This window comes from Triticum aestivum, chromosome 5B (assembly GCF_018294505.1).
Source record: "Triticum aestivum cultivar Chinese Spring chromosome 5B, IWGSC CS RefSeq v2.1, whole genome shotgun sequence".
Classification (NCBI taxonomy): Eukaryota; Viridiplantae; Streptophyta; class Magnoliopsida; order Poales; family Poaceae; genus Triticum; species Triticum aestivum.
In genome coordinates this window covers 132,216,473-132,237,139 of record NC_057807.1, presented here as the reverse complement: position 1 = coordinate 132,237,139, position 20,667 = coordinate 132,216,473, and the positions used below count along the sequence as shown (strand labels likewise).

Sequence of the window (20,667 nt, the reverse complement as noted above, 5' to 3'; positions counted from 1 at the left end):
GCCGCCCCTGCGCCGCTGTGGCTGCCATGGCAGCCGCCGCACCAGGCGGCCTTCGCCGCGCTCGCCAGGCCACTGCAGCAGCCGCTGCAGTTGCCATTCATCGCCACCACCGCCCAGCCCTGGCTGCAGTGGCAGCCGCCGCTCCTAGCGGCCTCCGCCGCGCCCGGCGCTATGCCGCAGCAGCCGCTGCAGTTGCAGCAGCCACCGCCGGTCAGCTCCGGTCCTGCATCGACCGCACCGGCGGGAGTCCCACTTCACCAAGTCCAGTCACTGTTTCCGTCTTGGATCACTACCCGCCACGTGTCGGCAGCGGTGAGGCTGCGGGTTGCTGCGCGCGGCCTCCTAGCGCGTCGGCGTGTGCGGGAGATGCGTGGTCTGCAGTTGCCGCTCCTCCAAATTGTCCTTCGCTGCGCAAAGGACCTCGATCTCATCCGCTGCGTCGGGGATCTTGGGCATGCGATTTCCCCCACGGGCGGTGGGCATGTTGTTTTCCCCGCGGGCAGCGACCTCAAAGTCTGCGACATCGGTGGTTGGGGGGGGGGGCGCACCCCTCCTTGTCATTCTCCATCGCAAGCCCTCCACTCTTCCCTGTGCGGTGCAAACCAACAGCCGTCCAGCAGGGAGAAGGCATGGTGTCACCGACAGCAGCGCACCGCGTAGCACCACTGCATTCCGCCACCGGCCGCCCCGAGGGCGCCTCTGCTGGTCACTCTTGCGACCACTTCCAGGTGGTCATACTCATGCACTCCTTTTGTCCAGGTGGTGTCCATGGGATCCAGGTGGCTGTACACGTGCACGTCCGACGTGCGGATGATGTCCATTTTTTGTTAAGGGGTCCAAAATAAAGCGTCCCAGTCCATTCCAGGTTGAGAATAATAAAACAAGCCGAGATGTAAAAGGCTTGTTTTTAGGTGTTAGGTTTGTGTTGCGTTGAGTCATGGTTATAAGTTGGTTAGGCTGCAGCTCGAGGACAAGCTGCATGTCCAGGTGGGGTGTAGTGTTAGAGTACGTAATGGGCCTAATGGGCCCATTAGTCTTAGGGTTAATTAGAGATAAGGGTCGCTTGCTTAGGGGTCAAGTAAGCCTTGCTTGGGAGTCAAGTAAACCTCTCTATATAAAGAGAGGAGATGTATCAATCTAATCAAGCAAGAATTAAGAAGGAAATCCCTTCCCTCTTGCCCGGCCGTGGGCAAAAAGGCCCCCGGCCGGCTCTCTCGCGCCCTCCTTCTAGCAGTGCCATAACAAATATATTAGAGGAGATAGTGATGGTCGGGTGGCAACACCACATCAGGGGATTGATGTGCCCCTTTAATATTTGTAAATGATAAGCGCGAAGCCCAGTAGCCCCCGAGCCTTAATGTGGGCACGAGTGGCCGAATTAAAGATCGATATCCGTTTGACAGAAAATTAAATTCCGGTTGCTCGGCTGTCTCAACAAGACCGCGCCCTCGACTTTTTAATAGGCGACTTGAAGTAAATGAACTTTGTCTAGTATGTGTAATGATTCTATGTACCAAAGTACTTTACATCATTAATGCTCGATCCGCATTGTACAAACTTTCTTGACCGACCATCGGCTTCAACCTCCTCGGCCAGTAGCTGAGGAGTGTTTTCCTACTTTATAAAGCCGTTATAAGGGCAAAGATTTATGGAAAACGAGGCAATCCGGCCATACGGTTTTATAAACAAAGGTACGCAGAGAGATGTTATATTACTATTTAACGTAAGAAACATCTTCCAAAGAAAATAGTACCGCTATCAGTTCCTTTCTTTGGGTTGTCATGATGATCATGATCATGAAACCTCACCTCCGATCAATGTGGGAGGATTTAGTTTGGGAAAAGTTCCTGAACTCTGTGGTTTTTAGTGAACCTAAAATTTCACTTCCGTCGTTGCCGGCCAATCATATTCTTAAGATGGCTAGCTTTCGGCTTCACCCAGCCTGAGGTACTAACCCGGATGACCCGGAAGTAACAATCACAGAGGTGCTCCCTTTACCCCCTAGCCGAACTATCGGGAACGTAGGGGGTAAGCACAGGAGCCAGGCAACCCAACTTGGCCAAAATCTTAAGTCAAATTGATGCATATTTGTGGCTTTATAACGATGATTACGGAAGGCAGCACTCGTATATTGAATACAAACGTTGATGATATGTTTATTTTGACTCCGTTGCGACTGTTTATCATTTGAAAGTGGCCCATCGTCGGCTTCCACCCCTTAGTAGATGCTATGCAGGGTGTTTCCGCAATAACAAAACAACCCTTAGCCAACGTCTTGGTGCCTAGAGGCGGTTGTGTTAGCGGAAATGAGGCAATCAGCTATGCGGGCTTTATAACTTTCACTTAGTCATAGGAGCTTAAAGTTGGGAGGCCAGTTACTAGCCCCCGGTTAGTGTTCTGCGTCAGTCGAGGTCAAGCCGTTAACACTTCGGCCAATGTTATGAAAGGCCCGTCGTTTAACACGGGGTGACCTCCATCGATCTATAGTTTAACACAGTCATCAAATCGCTGACCAGTTTACGCTTATTGTGACAGACTGACAGTCAGTTTTCGGCTTTCTCCACTGATGCACTTGACCAGTTGAACCGGAAGCACAATCGCAGTGGTTCTCCCTTTACCTTTAGCCGAACAATCGGGAACGTAAGGGTAAGCATGGGAGCCGAACAACCCAACTATTGACCAAAGACACAACTCGAAACCGATGCATATAAAGCAATATCCGAGAACTTTTTGCCGAGGACTCCATGGAGTACCTCGACTTTTGATGGGTTTGGCTTTACTCGCAGCCCCCTGATAATATTGTTGATGCTTTAAAGGCGTCCAACATTGCACTGCTCGGGAACTAGTCTAGATATGGTGTGTGTTTTGACAACGCCGAGGTGGAGGTCGGCAGGAAAGATGCTGAGCTGCGGGTCGGAAAGGATTCCCCGAGCTGAATTATTATGCCGGGCACCTCGGTCATGAGGATGTCACGCCTCCTAAAAGAAAAACACACAAATAGCTTGAAAGTGCCATAAGCTTGAAAAGCCAAAATAAAAAAACTTATGCAAAAACTGGACGTCCGAACTAAATCAAGTTTTTTGGTGCCAATCTGAAAATTGGTCTTAAAATAAACTTTGCTTCAGTCGTGCATGACACATCCGATCTCTAGACTTGAAGCGGGTCAGCCTTCGGCTTCAACCTCCTATCCCGAAGGTGGAGTGCTTCTCAGGCCAGTTTAGCGAACTAAACTCGAGCGGTTTTAGAGAGAAACCAGGCTATCCAGCTATTGACCACACACTCGAGTCGAGAACTGAGAAAGGAGCGGTAGAAAAATACTTTGCAACGACTTAGCCCCAGTTAACTTGGGTAAAATAAGTGTTTTTTAATAAACAACAGTTTTAACAAACTAGGTTTTAATAAACAACTTTTTTTTTTGTTTAACACAAATATAATGTTTGGTCGAACCGAACAAGAATTAAACATTAAAAAAATTGAGCATGAAAGCGACTTAGCTGGTTAATGTGCTCGGTGTTGATGACGCGGTCCGAGCTTGCGGCGGGACGAGGTCCCAGCCCCCAAGCCGGTCCCGAGATGGCCAAGTGAAGAGCTCGGCTCGATGAAGTGACTTGACAACCGTGCCAAAGTGTCGAGGCGAAGCCCCCAGCCCAGCTGAGGAGATGGGCAGGTCGACTTATTGGACGGCGGCTTGAAGACGTGACGCCGCGGGGATGCCGACGCTGGGCAGCGCGCCAAGGCGACAACAAAATTAGATCGGCGGAGGCAGGACGACGATGTCGGCATGTCGAGGTGACCGCGTGACGCAGTCGAAGTCGATTACCTACACACGTAAAATAATGCAGTCCAAAAATAATAATAGAAATATATAAAAAAATTCTCGCGGAATTAATTTACAAAAAATAATAATTTATTTAAAGAGATGTGGTCCGGCGTCGAAGTCAATGTCGATGCAGGGCGTCGGCATGATGTGGTGAAGGCGTGACAAAGCCTGAATTCGCAGGGCGTTCCGATTTCCCGATGCGGCGTTCGCCGAACTGCGGACGGGAAACTGACCGAACCATCACGCAACCATCGTTAATGCGGCCACCATTTGACAGACCTGGTTTATTTGTTGTAGCAATCCGAAGAGACACATGTGGGTGTTCATGGATTTGCATCTAGTAATAGCACTAGTACCAGCGCTAGCACGTGGGAAGTGCAAGAAAGACATATGATTAGCAAAAAGCAAAGACTGCCTTAATTAAATAACAAAGAAAAGAGAGAAGGATTGGGTCTCCTTGTATCCCGTCGAGCGATTGGAATTTGCCCGCGTGCGCTGCCAAGCATCAATCACAGCTAGCTCCATGGTGTCCTTGGGTAGAGGACCGCCGGTTGGACTGCATTTTCTTTTTCCTTGAGTTGACCAACATACAACAAATTTAGTTTGATGCCTGCATGTGCGCTGCTAGCTCCATCTGGAACCCTTCGGCTGGGACGATGATGTCAGCTTGCGGAGGCAGCGGCATGGCGCGACCCGCTGTTAATGACAGCATATCGGTTCGTCGAGAGATGTCGGCCGCAGTAATCTGATGATTTATCTGCTAACAGGTATAGCCCATTTGGAGCTGGCACCGTCATGTGAGCACACATCAAGTCAGACCGGACTTAAATTGACCATAGCTTGGGAGGTGTGCAGTATGGCTTGCTTCCACGTGGACTAGTATTACTACTCATATAGATAAAGTGGCTGGGTCTTCACGTGGGGATGAAGGGGCTTTTGGTGTGACTCCCAAAATTGGGACTCGATCTGCACATCCACGGCCTGATGGGCGAGGGGAGTGGCAGCAACAGATCAGGCATGCGCGGGGCGCCATGTACGTACGCGAGGGCGACGGCTATCGATCCGCCCAAAACTCCTGTCCTCGCCGTGTTCGTCATGTAGATTGAGAAGGAAACCCCAATTCGGTCATCGCCGTTAAATCATCTGCTTATTCCGATCTTATACGTATATGCAGATCAAATATAACGAGCGGCAACAATAATCTAGTAAAAAAATTGATTTACCAGGGATAGATCTAATTGGAAAAACATCACCTGATCGTTTGATCTAGATTCCCATCGAACCGTGGCGATCACCTTGCAGGCTCTCAATGAAAGCACCAATGTCGGTTCTATATCCGGCATATCTCGTAGTAGGGGTCCTAAGCTAGGCGTCTTGGAGCGATGGTAACATGGACACATGATTTTACCCAGGTTCGGGCTCTCTCGAAGAGATAATACCCTACGTCCTGCTTTTGATTGTATTCATATGGGGGATCTTACAGAGTACATGTGTCTACCACAAGATTGTTCTAATGAATATTAGATTATATATTGACTAGCCTGGCCTTGGTTTATATAATACATCGGAGGCCTAGGGTTTAGGAGAGTCCTTGTCTTGTGCGCCAAGTCTTGTGGAAACCTCCTTGTATACGGCATGGGCGGCCCGAAGTGGCCCATGAGTGAACCGCCATGGGGGTCCTCGGCCCGACCCTCCTGGTCGAGAGACGACGTGGTGAGTACCCCCTAGTCCAGGACACCATCAGTGGTCCTTGGAGAAAAACAAAATCCCAACAAAGTACATTGCCCTCAGCATGGACATGTAAGATAATGTTGTGACAAGTGTGCGAACAAAGTGATGGCGGCACTGATGACTTCTCGATTAAACTAGGACTGCACCAAAAGGGTCAGCTTTGAGCCCTTAACTTTTTTGCTTTGGCGATGGATGAGGTCACAATGGATACACAAGGAGATATCCCTTGGTGTATGCTCTTTGCGGATGATGTGGTGCTAGTCGACGATAGTCAGATGAGGGTTGATAGAAAGTTAGAGCTGTAGAGACAGACTTTGGATCGAAAGGTTTTAGGCTTACTAGAACTAGAACCGAGTACATGAGGTGCAATTTCAGTACTACTATGCACGGGGAGGGGGTTAGCCTTGATGGGCAGGTGGTACCTCAGAAGGACACCTTTTAACATTTGGGATCAATGCTGCAGAAGGATGGTGATATTGATGAAGATCTGAGCCATCAAATCAAAGATGGATGGATGAAGTGGCACCAAGCTTCTGGCGTCCTCTGTGACAAGAGAGTGCCACAAAAGATAAAAGGCAGGTCCTATAGGACGGTTGTATGCCGCTGAATGTTGGCCAACTAAAAGGTGACATGTCCAACAGTTAGGTGTAGCAGAGATGCACATGTTGAGATGGATATGTGGCCACACAAGGATCGGGTCCAGAATGAGGATATACGTGAGGCTTGTCCAACATCGCCTGAGATGGTTTGGGCATATACAACGTAGGGCTCCAGAAGCGCCAGTGCATCGTGGACGGTTAAAGCGTGTTGATAATGTCAAGAGATGTTGGGGTAGACCAAACTTGACATGGGTGGAGTCCGTTGAGAGAGATCCGAAGGACTGGAATATCACCAAATGAACTAGCCATGGACAGAGGCGCGTGGAAGTTAGCCTTGTTTGGCACTAAAAGCCTTTGTTGTTGTTGCTTTAAGTATAGTATTCTGACCACTTAAGTTCCGGAAAATTAATAACGTGAGCCAAGCTTTTCCCACATGCTGTTGGAGATGTATAAATTATGTTGGAGATGTATAAATTACACTGTTATATAGTATATCCAAAAATTGTTTACCTGCGATGTGTTACTAAATAATTGGTCCTTCATGCGCAGGATATAAATCTCGCAAATGGCTTTCAGATGTAGACAGCCCTGATAAATCTCCTCCAGAAAATCTGGATAGGAAATCACATCTAAAAGATGGTAGAAGAGGCAAACGGCGCTTGCCTTCGCCAATTCCTTTTGCCACTTCTGGTAAAGTTGATTACCTTCTTGCGTTCAAGTAATGGTTGCAGTTCATATTTAATATGCCATCATTACTAGTTCATTCAGGAACACAAGAAACTATAATGGCAGACAAAGAACCAGTGCAATGCCCAGATGACTACCTAACCAGGTCCGTTTTATAGGTTGTATAAAGAAATACATATTCGGTATTGTTGGTCGGTCCAATTTCATTTCTTCATTGTAACCAGGGCTTTTGATCAGTTACTGGTGGTGCTGGGAAGGTTTCAAACCAAGATCAAGTCTGAAACAAGAAACAAAAGTTCTGAGATACTGGCAGGTACTGGAGAGATAATACGCCAGCACCTCGAGGGAGTTGAGGTGCAGATGCAGGATGATGTGTAAGATCTTTGCCGGTGCTACCAAGAAACTACATCTTATCTGCATATACACACCTAATTGTATTTTGACGCATATATTAGAGGTGTAACTATTTTGACGCATTCAACTGTATTTTCAGGGTTAAGCTGGTCAATGCAGGAAAATCTAAAAGAAAGCGACTAGAATCAACATTTGAAGGTACAACCTATATTATGTTACTGCAGAAATTAATTTTGTGGTCTGTTATTGTGAAACATGAGTTTTATGACAATTAGACCCATTAGTCAGAATCCATTCAGAAAGCTGTATCTATAAAGATATGATGTTCTGGTGTTTTGATCCATTGTGCCACTCATACTTAACCTATTTGGATTATTCAGCTCAAGCAATTTGCATAATCTTATACTTAAATAAGTAGTAGATTTCTCATAATCTTATACTTAAATAAGTAGTAGAAACATGTAAAGTTGCTCATGATCCGATTCCTGAATGTTTTGTAGGTCTGCCATATCCTAAAACTTTTTAGAACTCTTGAATCACTTTCATTGTCTGAATACTGTATTTTGAGAACATTTAATGTACCAATTCTTTGAATCTGTCTGCAGCTATCCAATATGGCTTGGTTATTTCCTACTCCCTCCGTCCGAAAAAATTTGTCCCAAGCTTGTCCCTCAAATGGATGTATCTAGCACTAACTTGGTGCTAGATACATCTATTTGAGGACAGGCTTTTTCGGACGGAGGGAGTATTTACTACTGTATCGTCTACTCTTTGGACTTTTTACTGTGTATGCATATATGTAGGCTTAGAACCTACCCCCTCCGTCCCATAATATAAGAACGTTTTTCAAGCTAAAACAGCTTGAGAAACGTTCTTATACTCCCTCCGTTTCTTTTTAGTCCGCATATAAGGTTTGGTCAAAGTCAAGCATTATAGAGTTTGACTAACTTTATATTAAAAAATATATACATTCACAATATGAAATCAATATATTCAGATGCACCATGAAACATATTTTCATACTATATAGTTTTAGTATTGTAGATGTTCATAATTTTTTATGTAAATTTGGTCAAACTTTGTGTAGTTTGACTTTGACCAAATCTTATATGCGGAGTAAAAAGAAACGGAGGGAGTATTATGGATGGAGGGAGTATTTGGTTGGTGTGCTAACCATGCCACACCACAAGTTAGGTAGGTTTGACCAATTTAGTCGCCTGTTTGGTTAGTAAGGCTGTTAGAGTACGTAATGGGCCTAATGGGCCCATTAGTCTTAGGGTTAATTAGAGATAAGGGTCGCTTGCTTAGGGGTCAAGTAAGCCTTGCTTGGGAGTCAAGTAAACCTCTCTATATAAAGAGAGGAGATGTATCAATCTAATCAAGCAAGAATTAAGAAGGAAATCCCTTCCCTCTTGCCCGGGCAAGATTCCTTTGTGAATCCTTGTACTTTACCTTGTTTTCTTGCATGTCTTCTGTTGTTTCTCTTGGATAAACGTTAGTTACTCAAATGATATAACCTGGTCCTATGTCTTCTGGTTGCAGAGCAACAAGAACAGTTAAGGGTTCTTCATGAGAAGTTTAAGGAGGAGGTTAATCAGCAGTTGCTCGGTTGCAAGAACTCTCTTGAGGAATTTGAAGCCTATCATGCAGAGCTGAAGGGAGTAGCTGACAAGCAAAGTAAGTTTAACTTCAAACCTTGCACTTGCGAAATGCAAATGAAATATGTACTTGCTGGACTATTTATTACAAACTGATACTGCACGAACTCCCAAAAATGTGGAACATGTTAACCTTTGTCAAAGCGGAGCCTTATGAAGTATCACCATTGTTGGAGCACTTGATTACAGATTGCGAACTTTATGTCATATAACTGATCCAGGAACATAAGATTACAATATTGTAAGGTTTGAAGTTTGTTGGTGAATAATGTGGTTAAATCAATTTTTTTTAATTGAAAAGAAATGATTGCCTAATTGGCACACGATTAGAAGAAAGTCACCAGTGAAGTAATTATAGTTTTAGCTCACTGTGATCATTGTTAAGAGGCGAATGGAATGAATCATCATACAGCCACTTGAATTAATCTGTTTAAATGCTCTACTTTCCTAACTGTTTGCCACCTGAATTACCATGGTGTTCTTTTATGATTGCATCAACAGAAGCATCACACAGGAAGCTCCTCCAACATGCTGAGAGAACAGTTGGTTCTCAGCTCAACGACGCTGAAATCAAAATCTCGGAGGTTCAGATGGTAAGGCAAACATCATTCCTAAACCCCAGGGGTGCCGTATTGATCAAATGCTAACCTTTTCCATGAAAATGTTTCGCAGAGAGCCCGGAAGAAGATGAATGGCCTAAAACACGTACTCAAGGAGCTCATCACCGGAACTGCAGATTGATCAAGTTCACCTGCGCCACACAAGTAGATAGATAGCTAAGGCGAAACCAGTAGGGGGGGCCCACATCACAAACAGGTCCACGGCTCCATTTTACAAAGGGTATAGAAGGATGGTGCCAGAACGCATGTAGAGTTCCTTTGCTTACAGTTGCAGACTATGCTTTAGTACGAGCCTATATCCGTAACTCTCCATAGCATCGTCTCACCTTCTCTACCATTTTGAGTCGGTGACCCACTAACTTACAACCCATTCAGGTTCCCACTAGTGTCTTAAACCATGACGCATTTCTTCAATGAATCGTGTCCTGACTGAGTAATGTAACGATCCAGTACAAAATCGCAAATGCTTAAGTTGAATTTGCTGCCATGTGAATGTGCTAGTTAAAGTGCACCTGTCTGCTGGCATCTTTGATTCTATTTTGCCAGTGCCCTTTTTCTTTGAGCTTTTGTGCATGATATTTGGATCAGAAGAAATTAGAGGCAATGTAAGTCTGGCTGTAGTCAAATGGTAAGACATCTTTGATCATTTTTGCCATTATTCCAGTTTTATGTACGTCTGAACACACGTTCTGGCACAATACATGAAAAAAAAAGAGAGGAAAACCTCCATGCCCTTTTGCAGATAACAGAACTGCAATGCGAGATTTGTTTTCTTGAGACAGAGGCAAAAGACATGCACATCCATTAATTAAGGAGAATAGAGTTTGCGTTACATGCAGCCATGATTACAACGGTAGCATATGTTGTTTTTTTAATTTACTGTTTATCCGGTAGCAGTTGAGCTCGGGATCAGCCAGAAATTACAGGCCATACCATGTCTTTCTGATGGAAGACAAAAAGAATGACATTCACAATCCTGTACACCACCGGTACTTCTAGCACTAGAGTTTACAAACTTGGCTGTCGAGAACTGATCAACAAAAGTCAGGTTGACCTGTGGATGTCAAGCACCTGTGCCACATCCTGCTGTTTGGATCGACAAGCCTTGGCGTCTTGATAACTTCAGGTATTGGCAGGTAAACGTTATGCGTGTTGCATATTCCGGTTGTGATGCCGCTAAACCCTGCAAAGGCGCCATGAACCTGCAAGGTTCAATCAGGGACCAATGCTCATCTCAGAGAACAGAAAACACAAAAACTTGTTGCGTGACACAGGCAGATCGAGAGAAACGGCGTCTTACAGCATTCTGACCGAGCACCGTGCACAGGATGGCATCAGACGCATTGGCACGCACGGCGCGGAGCATGTACGTGGGGTCGATGTACTTCACATCAGAGTGGACGTTTATCTCTCTGAAATGAGACTTGATCTGTGGCATGGCATTGGTTAAGTTAAATGTTGTGTCATTCACAGCACCTACATCATGGTGAAGAACACCTAATGATATGGACCAACCTTCTGTTGAAGGTGCACACCGATATCACTAAGAACCATGTTCCCTGAAGCATCAGTTGCGTTCGACTTCTGCAAATATTCCTGGAAACACATCGTACTATCTCTCACATAATAATTCTTGTAACAGAACAGAATATTGTATGTCTCAATTGATGCACACACGGGCCCATCCCTAAGTCAAGAGATCCTTGGTAAATCACTCCTCATGCTGGCAGTTAAGCTTCCCAAGAAATTGATCTTGTATGTTATAATGTTAAGGTAATCTTACCTGCCCAGCACCTTCGGCGACACACATGAGAGCAAACCCCTTGGTCTCTATCAAGTGCTCAAGGTGCCGAAGAACTCCATTCGGTCCATCAAGGGTGAATGGTACCTTCATTTGGATTTCCACGTGTTAAATCAATCAGAGGAGAGGGATATAGTGAGTTGGAAGGGCATACACAGCACAAGTTAAAGAGTTTGATACCTCAGGTATCAGGCAAATGTCGACTTGCCCGCTTGACAGGGAAGCATGCATTGTGATAAATCCGCTGCTTCTTCCCATCAGCTTCACCAATCCGATGCCATGAAATGCGGAATGTGCCTAACCATAGAGCGTCAACCACAAATATAGTTTTAATTTGAGGGGCAACCAATACGACAATACATTCTATTGTCCGCTTGCAGATATGTACGCATGAGATGAGAGTCTGAGAGGTTGCTAAAATGAATCACCTCAATATATGCGGAGTTGATAGCTCTTTGTGCTGCCTCCACTGCAGTATCAAATCCAAATGTCTTGTCCATCAGTAGTATGTCATTGTCAATTGTTTTTGGGACACCAATAATCGACACTTTTAGTTTTCTCTTCCGGCACTAATTTTCACCAAAAGAAACAGTCAGACATAAGTACGCAACCTTCCACCCATACATACTGATCCCTAATTCCACAATCCATGCTACTATGTCGTAGTTGAGCGAGACCAAAAAATGTTTCTGGTACAATCTAGTCTAGGAGCTGAAGGAAAGACATGTCTTGCTCTGACGCAAGGAAGATATAAATCAACATACCTCGCCATGTATAGCATCAGCTCCAGCATGAGTTCCATTTCCACCTAGTACAAAGAGCATGTCAAGCCTCCTGGCCTGAATGTGGATTGCAGAAATCAAGTCAGTATGTCTTTAACGTACCACCTTGTAGTAAACATATTTTTGCAGCATACCGGAATTGCATGTACATGCCTGGATGCTGTCGACAATGTCTGAAATACTTGCCCCGCCACCAGCAAGATTGATATTTTGGACGACATGTCTATTAAGCTGGGTGAAGTAAAAGAGCCACAAACTTACATCAGGATGGTTATCAGTGTTTCCAGATTACTTTATAATGTACAAAGAATTCTTACCGGCACTTCCGCTAAATGGTCTTCAAAAAATCCGCGGAAACCATGCTGTATCCCAACAATGTTTTTCACTCCGTATTTTTCAAGCGTAAGCACAATCTACAAGACTCAAGAGTGAAAGCACGGCACCGTTCAAAATTGGGAATTGTGTTTTCTTCAAGAGATTTTTCAGAAGATATAATAATAAGGTACTATTAATCTTTTATTTATCGGTGCAGACAGTCAGAGATCAACTCATCAAGTTCTAGTCTACCTGCCGGATGACATCGTTGAGACCAGGGCAAAGTCCGCCACAAGTTACAATTCCAGCCTTTACGCACTGAGGCTCAAAATATATTTGTTTACGTGGGCCTGCCCGGTGCACCCTGGAAAAGACATGAGTTTGTGTGAGCTCGGAAAATAATTTGGCACAAGTAAACACTAGAAATTTGCAGAGTGTTTGTCACCATTGTTCAACCCAGCTGCAATCAGGATCAATGCATTCAGCTCCAGCAGACGTTGGCGAGGCAAACTTGATAACCTGAAGAATCAAGAACTTTGTAATGAGAGATATTATTGCATTTACCTTGATGCTGCACACATGGACATTACAATTGAGGTCTATCATACACATTTACTAATAGCCAAAGTGCAAAAAAAAGGCAGCATGCTACATTTATGTTAAAAGTTGAAACTATATTCAGACAGCCAAAGAAACTATTCAAGTAATTGATGGGGAGTTTGATCTATGTCTAGTATTTTGATCACTCAATGATGAAGCATACCTTCAAAAGTGCTCTGTCGTCGTCATTAACATAGCCGTTCCATGACTCTTCCAAAGAACCATCAACATTCTCCAGAGGGGTCCTGTTGTGGACAAAGCAAACATCAGAAAAATCCTAAAGAGATCTAGTTTGATCACCAACAGCATAGATCAAGACAAATGCATTAGACAGAAATGCAAGGCAAAATTTGTCACCTGCTCTTGAGAGAAAATGTTGTTGGCCTCGACTCCACATCAATTATGTCTGTCAAATGCGGCAAACTGAACCGCCTATCAAAATCCTCTTGGAATTGATTCTTCCAATTCGGATTCGAAAAGTCCAGTTTCGGGCGATCCATGGACATGGCTCTGACGACCAAGTGACCTGTAGCTCTTGATTTATTTCCATATCCAATAGTACATTGCAAGCCATTGCACCGGGGCATCACAGAACTGAGTTGCCTCTGACTTGAAGTGATTATGCCAGCATAGTCCACCGGCGATGCTAGAGCCATGGTTTCTTTGCCTGTGAGACAGGTCCTATCTTGCCATCAGTAACAGATGATGATAACAGATTGTAAATCGGGCGTTCACAGATTTTCCAACAGCAACTCAACTGTAGAATAGGAAAAGGCAAGAATCCCCCTTCACTACAGGGGAGGGGACAAAGTAAGCAGCTGAAAGTTTTTGCTCCTTGTATTTTTGAACAAGTTGTCATATGCACAGCCTCACAAAAAAAGGTGTTATTTATCTGGGTGCTAGTAGAAAGCAACAGAACATGTGAAACCATGGTGGAGCAACAGGACAAATCATGTGAGTAGGGGGTAGGGGTTTCTCTTTTGGCAGGGAAAAGGAGAGATTTTTTTTTTCTCGGATCATCGACAGTCGACATCACCCGCCAACCATCGCGATTTTATATCTAAGTAAAATACAGACGTACCTAACCCCGACAGAAGCAAGGGAAATCACCATGATCGAATTGCAGGAAACGCACCTCTCTTGGACTTGCTGTGCAGGCGCCGGCGGAGAGGAAGGCACACGCCGGCGGAAGTGGTCGAGGAGAGTTGGGAAAGTGGCGGCCGAGGCACGCACGTGTTATAGAATCGGAATGAGGGAGAGGAAGCAGAGGCGGCGGCGTATTTGATGCGGGCGTCGCCGTCTCGGATTCTTTGGAGAACGGGGAGAAAGAGAGGAGAGCGGAGACCGCGACGAGAACCAGGAGGATTTTTCTTTTTCGGAAATGTTAACGTCCGCACGTGTGGGCGTTCATCATCCCGACCACACGCAAGCATCTTCGTTGGCAACTTTGTGCATGAATCTTGAAACAAACCGGCCGGTTTTCTGTGCCACGTAGGACGAGGCGCGTGTGCGGTGTGCGAGTCAGTTCGCCCGCACGTTGGTTGCCATCCCGCGGTCAGCGGTTGCCACTCGGAGGCGTGCGGTGGAACTGCTATGCGCCCGCACGCCACCTTCCGACCGCGGTTGTCGTCAAACACTTCGCACACCTCTGCCCCCTCTCCCTCACGGTTCCATTTACTCACCCGCACCGCAGTTACTGGCATAACCCTCTCGCATTTCAAACCACTGGAGGAGAAGGCGAGGGGAGAAGGCGACGGCGGAGGCGGAAGAATCGACGGTGTTCGCGGCCGTCGGTGGTGCTCGCCGGAACGGAGCGGCTTCGCCGGAGCGCCTGCGGGTTGAAGGTAATGCTCGCTACAACTCTCGCAATCCCTTCCTGCATTTCCCCCCCTTTCCTCCCAGTTCGATTTCTCGATCGAGATTCGTAGAGATTCAGGCGATTCGGTGATGCTCGGCGTTCCCGCCGGCGCAGAAGTCGTCTGCTAGCCGTTTTTGGCGGCACTGGGCAGTTTCGTCGGCGCCGCGACGGCGGCATCGTCGGTGTGGTTATGCCTGTTCGGAGGCACGCACTAGTCTTGCATATGGATTGGCAGGTGTCTCCCGGTTTGTTTGATGTGCATTGGTTTGAATTTGTGTTTGCAGTCAGTTCGTGGGAGAATTTTGAGGGTGAATTTGAAGTCGCGGTAGTTGCCATTGAACCCTAGATCTAGTTAGTTGGGTTTTGAAACTGTAGTATGAGGCGAACTTGGTAGTTTGATTAACTATCATGATTATGTGGCAACTAACTCCCTGAACAAATGTGATAGTTGCCACAAACGTGTTTTCCCTTTGCGGCAACAAATTACTGAAATGACTGTGATAGTTGCAACATATAAGCTTTCGCATGGGGCAACTATTTTTATTGAATGACTATGATAGTTGCCACACACACGCTCTTCCATGTGGCAACTAAATTTGCTGAATTACCGTGATAGTAGCCATGAACATGCTTTTTCATTGTGGCATCTAATTTTTCTGAATGATTTGTGATAGTTACCACACTGTGATAGTTGCCATAATCGGTAGTCAATGCAGTTTCAGCACCCAACTGCACTGGACGGCAACTAATGTGCACTTCAAGTGTGCCTCTTGCCACTTGGATAGTATATTCATGTGGCAAATAGAATGTGAGCACACTGTTTGTTGCCATTCTGCAGATAAGACAGTGTGGCAAATTGGCTGCATAATGTGGCAACCAAGTTTGCATATCAATTGTGTCGGATGTCATACATATGCTTTGCATGTGGAAACCAAGTTTGCATATACAACAACTTTGTGATATCTGATCACACTGTTGCAATTTTCAGGTTCTTGATTAGATGTGGTTTCATCGATTTGTTGTAGTATGTGTTGCATTTCAGCACGACATTTTCACCCTAGCACATTTCTGCCGCTGAACAAGTGGCATTTGATTGGTGTACTTTTAGGACAGTGTGTGAGCTGCCACATCTTAGTTTTTGTGATGTGAAAGATTCTGTGACTTTCTATCATACTATCTTGGGCTAACATGGCAACTTCAACATTTTTTGTTTTCAAGTGCATTTACCATATGTACACTTTTTTTACCTGATAATGCAACCAACATGCTTACTTGCCACGTTTATGTTTTCGACAATCATAGGAGGGGTGCGTGTGTGTTCATGTTATTTTTTCTGCGTTCACTAGTTGACATTTTCTGTTAGGTGGCAACTGCTTACCTCTTGCATTTTTCATTTCCACCATGACAATTTGGTCTGTTCCTATCTCAACAGAACAGCTCGTGGCGATCATCAAAATGATGATGATGATTTCATGGATCCACCACAGCGTAATCGGGCAACTGGACGGAGACAAGAGGGTGATGAGGTAAATGTTCACACCCCCCTCCTCATGCTTTATGTTACTGGTTGGCACCTCGAGCTTGCAGTCGTCTGTCATGAACTAAAATTTCATGACATTGCAAAACATGGCAACAACTGATCACTTCTTGTCTGTTTTTTGCAGAAGAAGAAACATATTCGCAACAGAGTCTCCCAAGAACGTCTGACTGTGTTGACTGACAAATTCACCGACGATCAGAAGGGGGCTGCTGCTGAGATGGGTATGCAGTCTATGATGGCTGTCCGGTGCATGAACCTTGTCAACCCTGTATGTGACTGGCTTGGTGAGATCTACGAGCCCGCCTCCAGGGAATTCGTGATTCCGGGACGTGGAAGACTTCCGTTGAACGAGGAATCCGTGTTCTGCACTTTGGGTGTGCCTCGTGGACATATCAAAGTCCCGTACGAGAACAATGAGGTCGAGGAAGCGCTGTTCCCCCGTTTGTTTCCTGGGTCGGAATCCATGCCGAACACGTCTGCAGTGGCAGATTCACTGCAGGTCATGACGATGCATGGAGATGTTTTCAAGATGAAGCTACTCATGTACCTCATCTCAGCTGTTTTCGCGCCGACCACCTCTCTTCGCCCAAGCAACAAATGCTTCCCCATCCTGGTGAATGATCCATCTTTACTACTTTATTTTCCTTCAATCTTTTGGCTCCGATGTCATGTGTAAAGTTAGTGACTGCTAGTGTTTTCGATGTTTTTCTCCATTTGATTTCTAATGCGGCAACCTTTTTGCCCTGAAATTTTGTGTGGTGCAGGCGGATCTGAAAAATGTGAAGAACATGAATTGGTGTAAGTTTATTGCCGACTTCCTCCACAATGCATTCGCAAGCAAGATGTACCAAAAGGGTTGTCGACTGCATTTAATGGTATTTTTTTACCAGTTCTTTCTGTGAACTCTGTTTTATAACACACTTTTATTCATGCATGGCAACCTGATCATAACAAGATGGCAACTGCCATAATGACAATATGGCAACTGTCATAATGACAATATGGCAACTGCCATCATATTAGTATGGCAACTGTTATCACACTATAATGGCAACTGCCATCTTAGCAATATGACAATTGCCATCACACTGTGATGGCAACTAGCACATACAGAAGGCAACTTCTTCTTTTTATTCCATTATTTTCATGCACATCAACTTGATTATCATGGGAACATAGATTATCCTGTTTTTTTAAATACAAAGTACCCATGATGGCAACTGATATTTCTTTCTTTGTAAAATTGTTTTAAATTAGCTCATGTATGTCGACTGTCTTGATCTGTCCACCGTGGATTTCACTGGGGTAGGAGGCCCGCCGCCTACGCACAAGTTTGCTGTTTCTGCATGGACTATCAACGCTGTCAAGGCTGTGCTTGCCGCAGACAGGGTAACTGATACCAAATATGGAAAACTGCAGGTTAGTTTTGGTTTCTCTCTCCACATGGCATGCTTACAAATTTGACATGAGGCAACCGTCCGTGGTTCATAAGGGATGACTACCTTTTGTTATTCATGGTTGTCTGCGTATTGTATCCATGTTTCACTCCACATGGGAACTCTTTCATTCGTGCGGAAACTTACCTTCTATATCTTACATCCTTGCTATTTTTTTGTTTTTTCTAGCTGATGGCCAAGCATGCTATAGACTACAGCATGTTTGGGGGGCCTCAAAACTTTGGAAAGTGGATGGACATGCACTCAGCTCCATCTTGCCCTACTGAGGTAATCAAAATATCTACATCTATGCTTTGCTGTGGATTATTTGTTGATGTCGCGCAAGTGACTGCAATATGGGTGGTTGTTGATTCTTCTTGTTTCGTGCACAGGCGAGGGCACCTGTTGAGCATCTAATTGGGCAGTTTGCATCCGGAATGACCGGCTTGCTCGGGAAGTTGGTTGAGGGTTGGATGTCCCTCAGTGGCTCTGATAGCGACGCGGTTGCGAGGCAGTTCACTTCATTTGTCCCAGAACGTACACATCGGCCAACCGGTTGCCGTGGCCGGTATGACTACAACAGTTCCCAAGAGCCCGGTGACACACAAGATGATCTAGATGGAGACGCTGGCCTCAGCAAGGATGACGACGATGACATGGAGAATGTGCAACAGGACACCGATGATGATGAACATGCTAAAGTTCGCGCAGGTGGTAACAAGGGAAAGGATGCAACAGATGTCCCCCCACCGGAGAAAGTCAAAGAACATACGGCTGCGAGAGGCGAGGGGGTGTTGCCATCAAGGAGGTGGAGGGCTCCAGAGGATGTTGGGCAGGGTTCTCTTGGCAAGAGGTCCAGGACCGATCCTGTAGCTGCCAGGAGGAGGTTCGACTTTAATTTTAGTTTTTTGCTGTGTCTATTTTCTTGGAACAGTCTCATCCATTTCTTGCACTTGTTTTTTGTCAAGCGCGGCAATGAGTTTGTTGTCTGACAATTGCCACCTTTCTTTCCCTCAATCTCATATGTGCAGCGAGCCGACCGCTGGTGGACGAGCAATTACGAAGAAACAGGCGCCAACGCCAACCCGTGTTTCTGCTCGCTTGAACAAAGGTGCCCCCATTGCCGGTGACACCCCTTCCACCAGGTCTTCTCCTCGTACGACGACGACCAACACCGGGGATCCTGTCGTGTTGCCAGACCTGAGGAAGCCAGTCAAGAAGTAGGTTTCTCCATGTGCTTTCATTGACATAGTGCTATTTTTTCTTGATTTTCCAATGCAACTGTTCAGCTTGTCACATGGTCTTCTGTCATCGTCCCCCACGCGGCAACTGCTGTTTTTTCCAAATGGTTTCTTCCTTCATTTTTAAGTGTATGGCAACTCCTATTGGTTTTTACATGGCAACTGGCATCTAGGACAAATGGCAACTCTTATTGTACCTAATGGCAACTGCCATCTTTACCGTTGGCTTGTCAACTCATCCCACACCTAGGTTTGAAATTGCATTCATGGCAGATCAGACATTTTTATCATTCTTCAAGTTGGCTAACATGGCAACTGCTGCTGGATGGCAACTGCTAATTATGACACATGGCAACTCACGTTCCCCTTACATGGCAACTACCAGCTTTTCCACTTGTTTTTCATTTTTTTAAGATTTCTACCATGGCAAATATATTTTTGTTCATTTTTTAATACCTTTTTCATGTGCTTTATTTTTTTGCAGGGTGAAGAAGACTACTATGCGCGGGGCCAAGCATATCAGTAAGGACCCGCTCGAACGCCTGCATTCAAAGTTGTCAACAGGGGGCAACTCAGATGTACATGAGGCACCAGGCGACAATACTGCTGCTGCACTGTTGACCGCTCCCACCAACTCTGATGCAAGTGGCCGACCATCTCCGCCAGCTGCAGATGTGCAGGCTAGAACAACAGGCATCCATACATCGGGGAGTGACGAGTCGGTATCTGCCAGGACAGCTGAAATATTGCCAACTCTTCTAGCAATGAAGGATGCTGCTGTGAGCCATGCCACCCCATCAGCAAGCGTTGAAGTGGACGCTCCCGAGACGAACCTAAACAAGGAAGATTCCCGCTCATCTGACACTGATTCCAAGTGCGTGCGTAGGGGCACTCCTGTGTCCACGACAGAAGCGGCTGAGGCGGCAGTTCACAAGGATATGCCATCTACAGGTGAGAGTCCTGGCACAACAGCTCCAGCTCCTGTCGGTGCAGATACTGCTAAGGCGACTGTTTCGCGTGCTGGTCTTCCACCTAGGCGTCGTAGCCCCCGCAAGCAACCAACAGACATACCCAACGCACCGGCTATAGCTAGGAGCAGGAGAGACGAGTCTGGTTATGTTCCTGCGTCCACACCGTTCCCGCCACCTGCCAAAAGCAATGTGATGGAGAAATGCAAGATCGGAGCACAACTGATACAGGTGTCAAGCCGGGCACGAGTGACGCAGGTGAACGCCCAGAGCAGACTGCGCCTTTACCCGCAGTGGAAATCCCCAGCATAAATCTGCGCACTTCCAGGCTCCCAGTCAATGTCAGTGTCCCCTACAGCCCAAACAAGAAGATTGTCAAAAAAGTTGCGGCTGATACCGCTGATAACACGCCCCGCCCTGCAAATAAGCCCGATCATTCTGTAGCGGCCGATTCAGATATGTTTGTCGATCTTTCACCCTTGGATTCTGCCCCGCAAGTTGTTCGTGGTCCGGCCAGTAGAAATGAGAGGCACCCAATGGCCTTTACCCCATCGAGCTTCAGCCTTGGCATCAGTCAAGATCAACCGGTGGCGCAAGATCCTATGCCAGTTGCCTTTGCTTTCCCAGGAGGCATGCCCGCAATGATGGCGCAGCCAA

The 20,667-nt window shown here is 45.9% G+C and overlaps 1 protein-coding gene, 1 long non-coding RNA gene and 1 pseudogene across 3 annotated transcripts; 2 read left to right on the top strand and 1 right to left on the bottom strand.

Moving 5' to 3' along the window:
* Positions 1–9,999, top strand: part of LOC123110799 (meiosis-specific protein PAIR3-like) — a 21,080-nt pseudogene extending 11,081 nt beyond the window's left edge.
* A 251-nt stretch (positions 10,000–10,250) lies between these two features.
* LOC123110798 (ATP-dependent 6-phosphofructokinase 5, chloroplastic) lies at positions 10,251–14,364 on the bottom strand. Of its 2 annotated transcripts, none has more exons than XM_044531407.1 (14): positions 14,103–14,364; positions 13,325–13,634; positions 13,131–13,212; positions 12,813–12,886; positions 12,620–12,731; positions 12,370–12,465; positions 12,206–12,283; positions 12,035–12,109; positions 11,699–11,839; positions 11,451–11,567; positions 11,253–11,357; positions 10,985–11,065; positions 10,770–10,898; positions 10,251–10,652 (listed from the first exon to the last, which is right to left on the bottom strand). In XM_044531407.1, exons 2-14 carry the CDS (start codon positions 13,621–13,623, stop codon positions 10,533–10,535), a joined length of 1,509 nt encoding a protein of 502 aa, XP_044387342.1. In that variant the 5' UTR covers positions 13,624–13,634; positions 14,103–14,364; the 3' UTR covers positions 10,251–10,532. The 2 variants fall into 2 exon arrangements, with proteins under 2 accessions (XP_044387342.1, XP_044387341.1); XM_044531406.1 differs by having other exon boundaries at positions 10,251–10,671; positions 14,103–14,362.
* Positions 14,365–17,758: 3,394 nt separating this feature from the next.
* Positions 17,759–18,252, top strand: LOC123115841 (uncharacterized). The gene is made up of 3 exons (XR_006456769.1): positions 17,759–17,784; positions 17,991–18,089; positions 18,194–18,252. It is a non-coding gene; the product is annotated as an uncharacterized lncRNA (long non-coding RNA).
* Positions 18,253–20,667: the final 2,415 nt, after the last annotated feature.

Coding starts and splice junctions, on each gene's coding strand:
- LOC123110798 (XM_044531406.1), bottom strand. CDS start 13,623: ATGGCTCTAGCATCGCCGGTGGACTATGCTGGCATAATCACTTCAAGT. Junction 12,284..12,369: donor ACCATTTAGCGGAAGTGCCG/GTAAGAATTCTT, acceptor TACTTCACCCAG/CTTAATAGACATGTCGTCCA. Junction 10,899..10,984: donor GTGTGCACCTTCAACAGAAG/GTTGGTCCATAT, acceptor GCCATGCCACAG/ATCAAGTCTCATTTCAGAGA.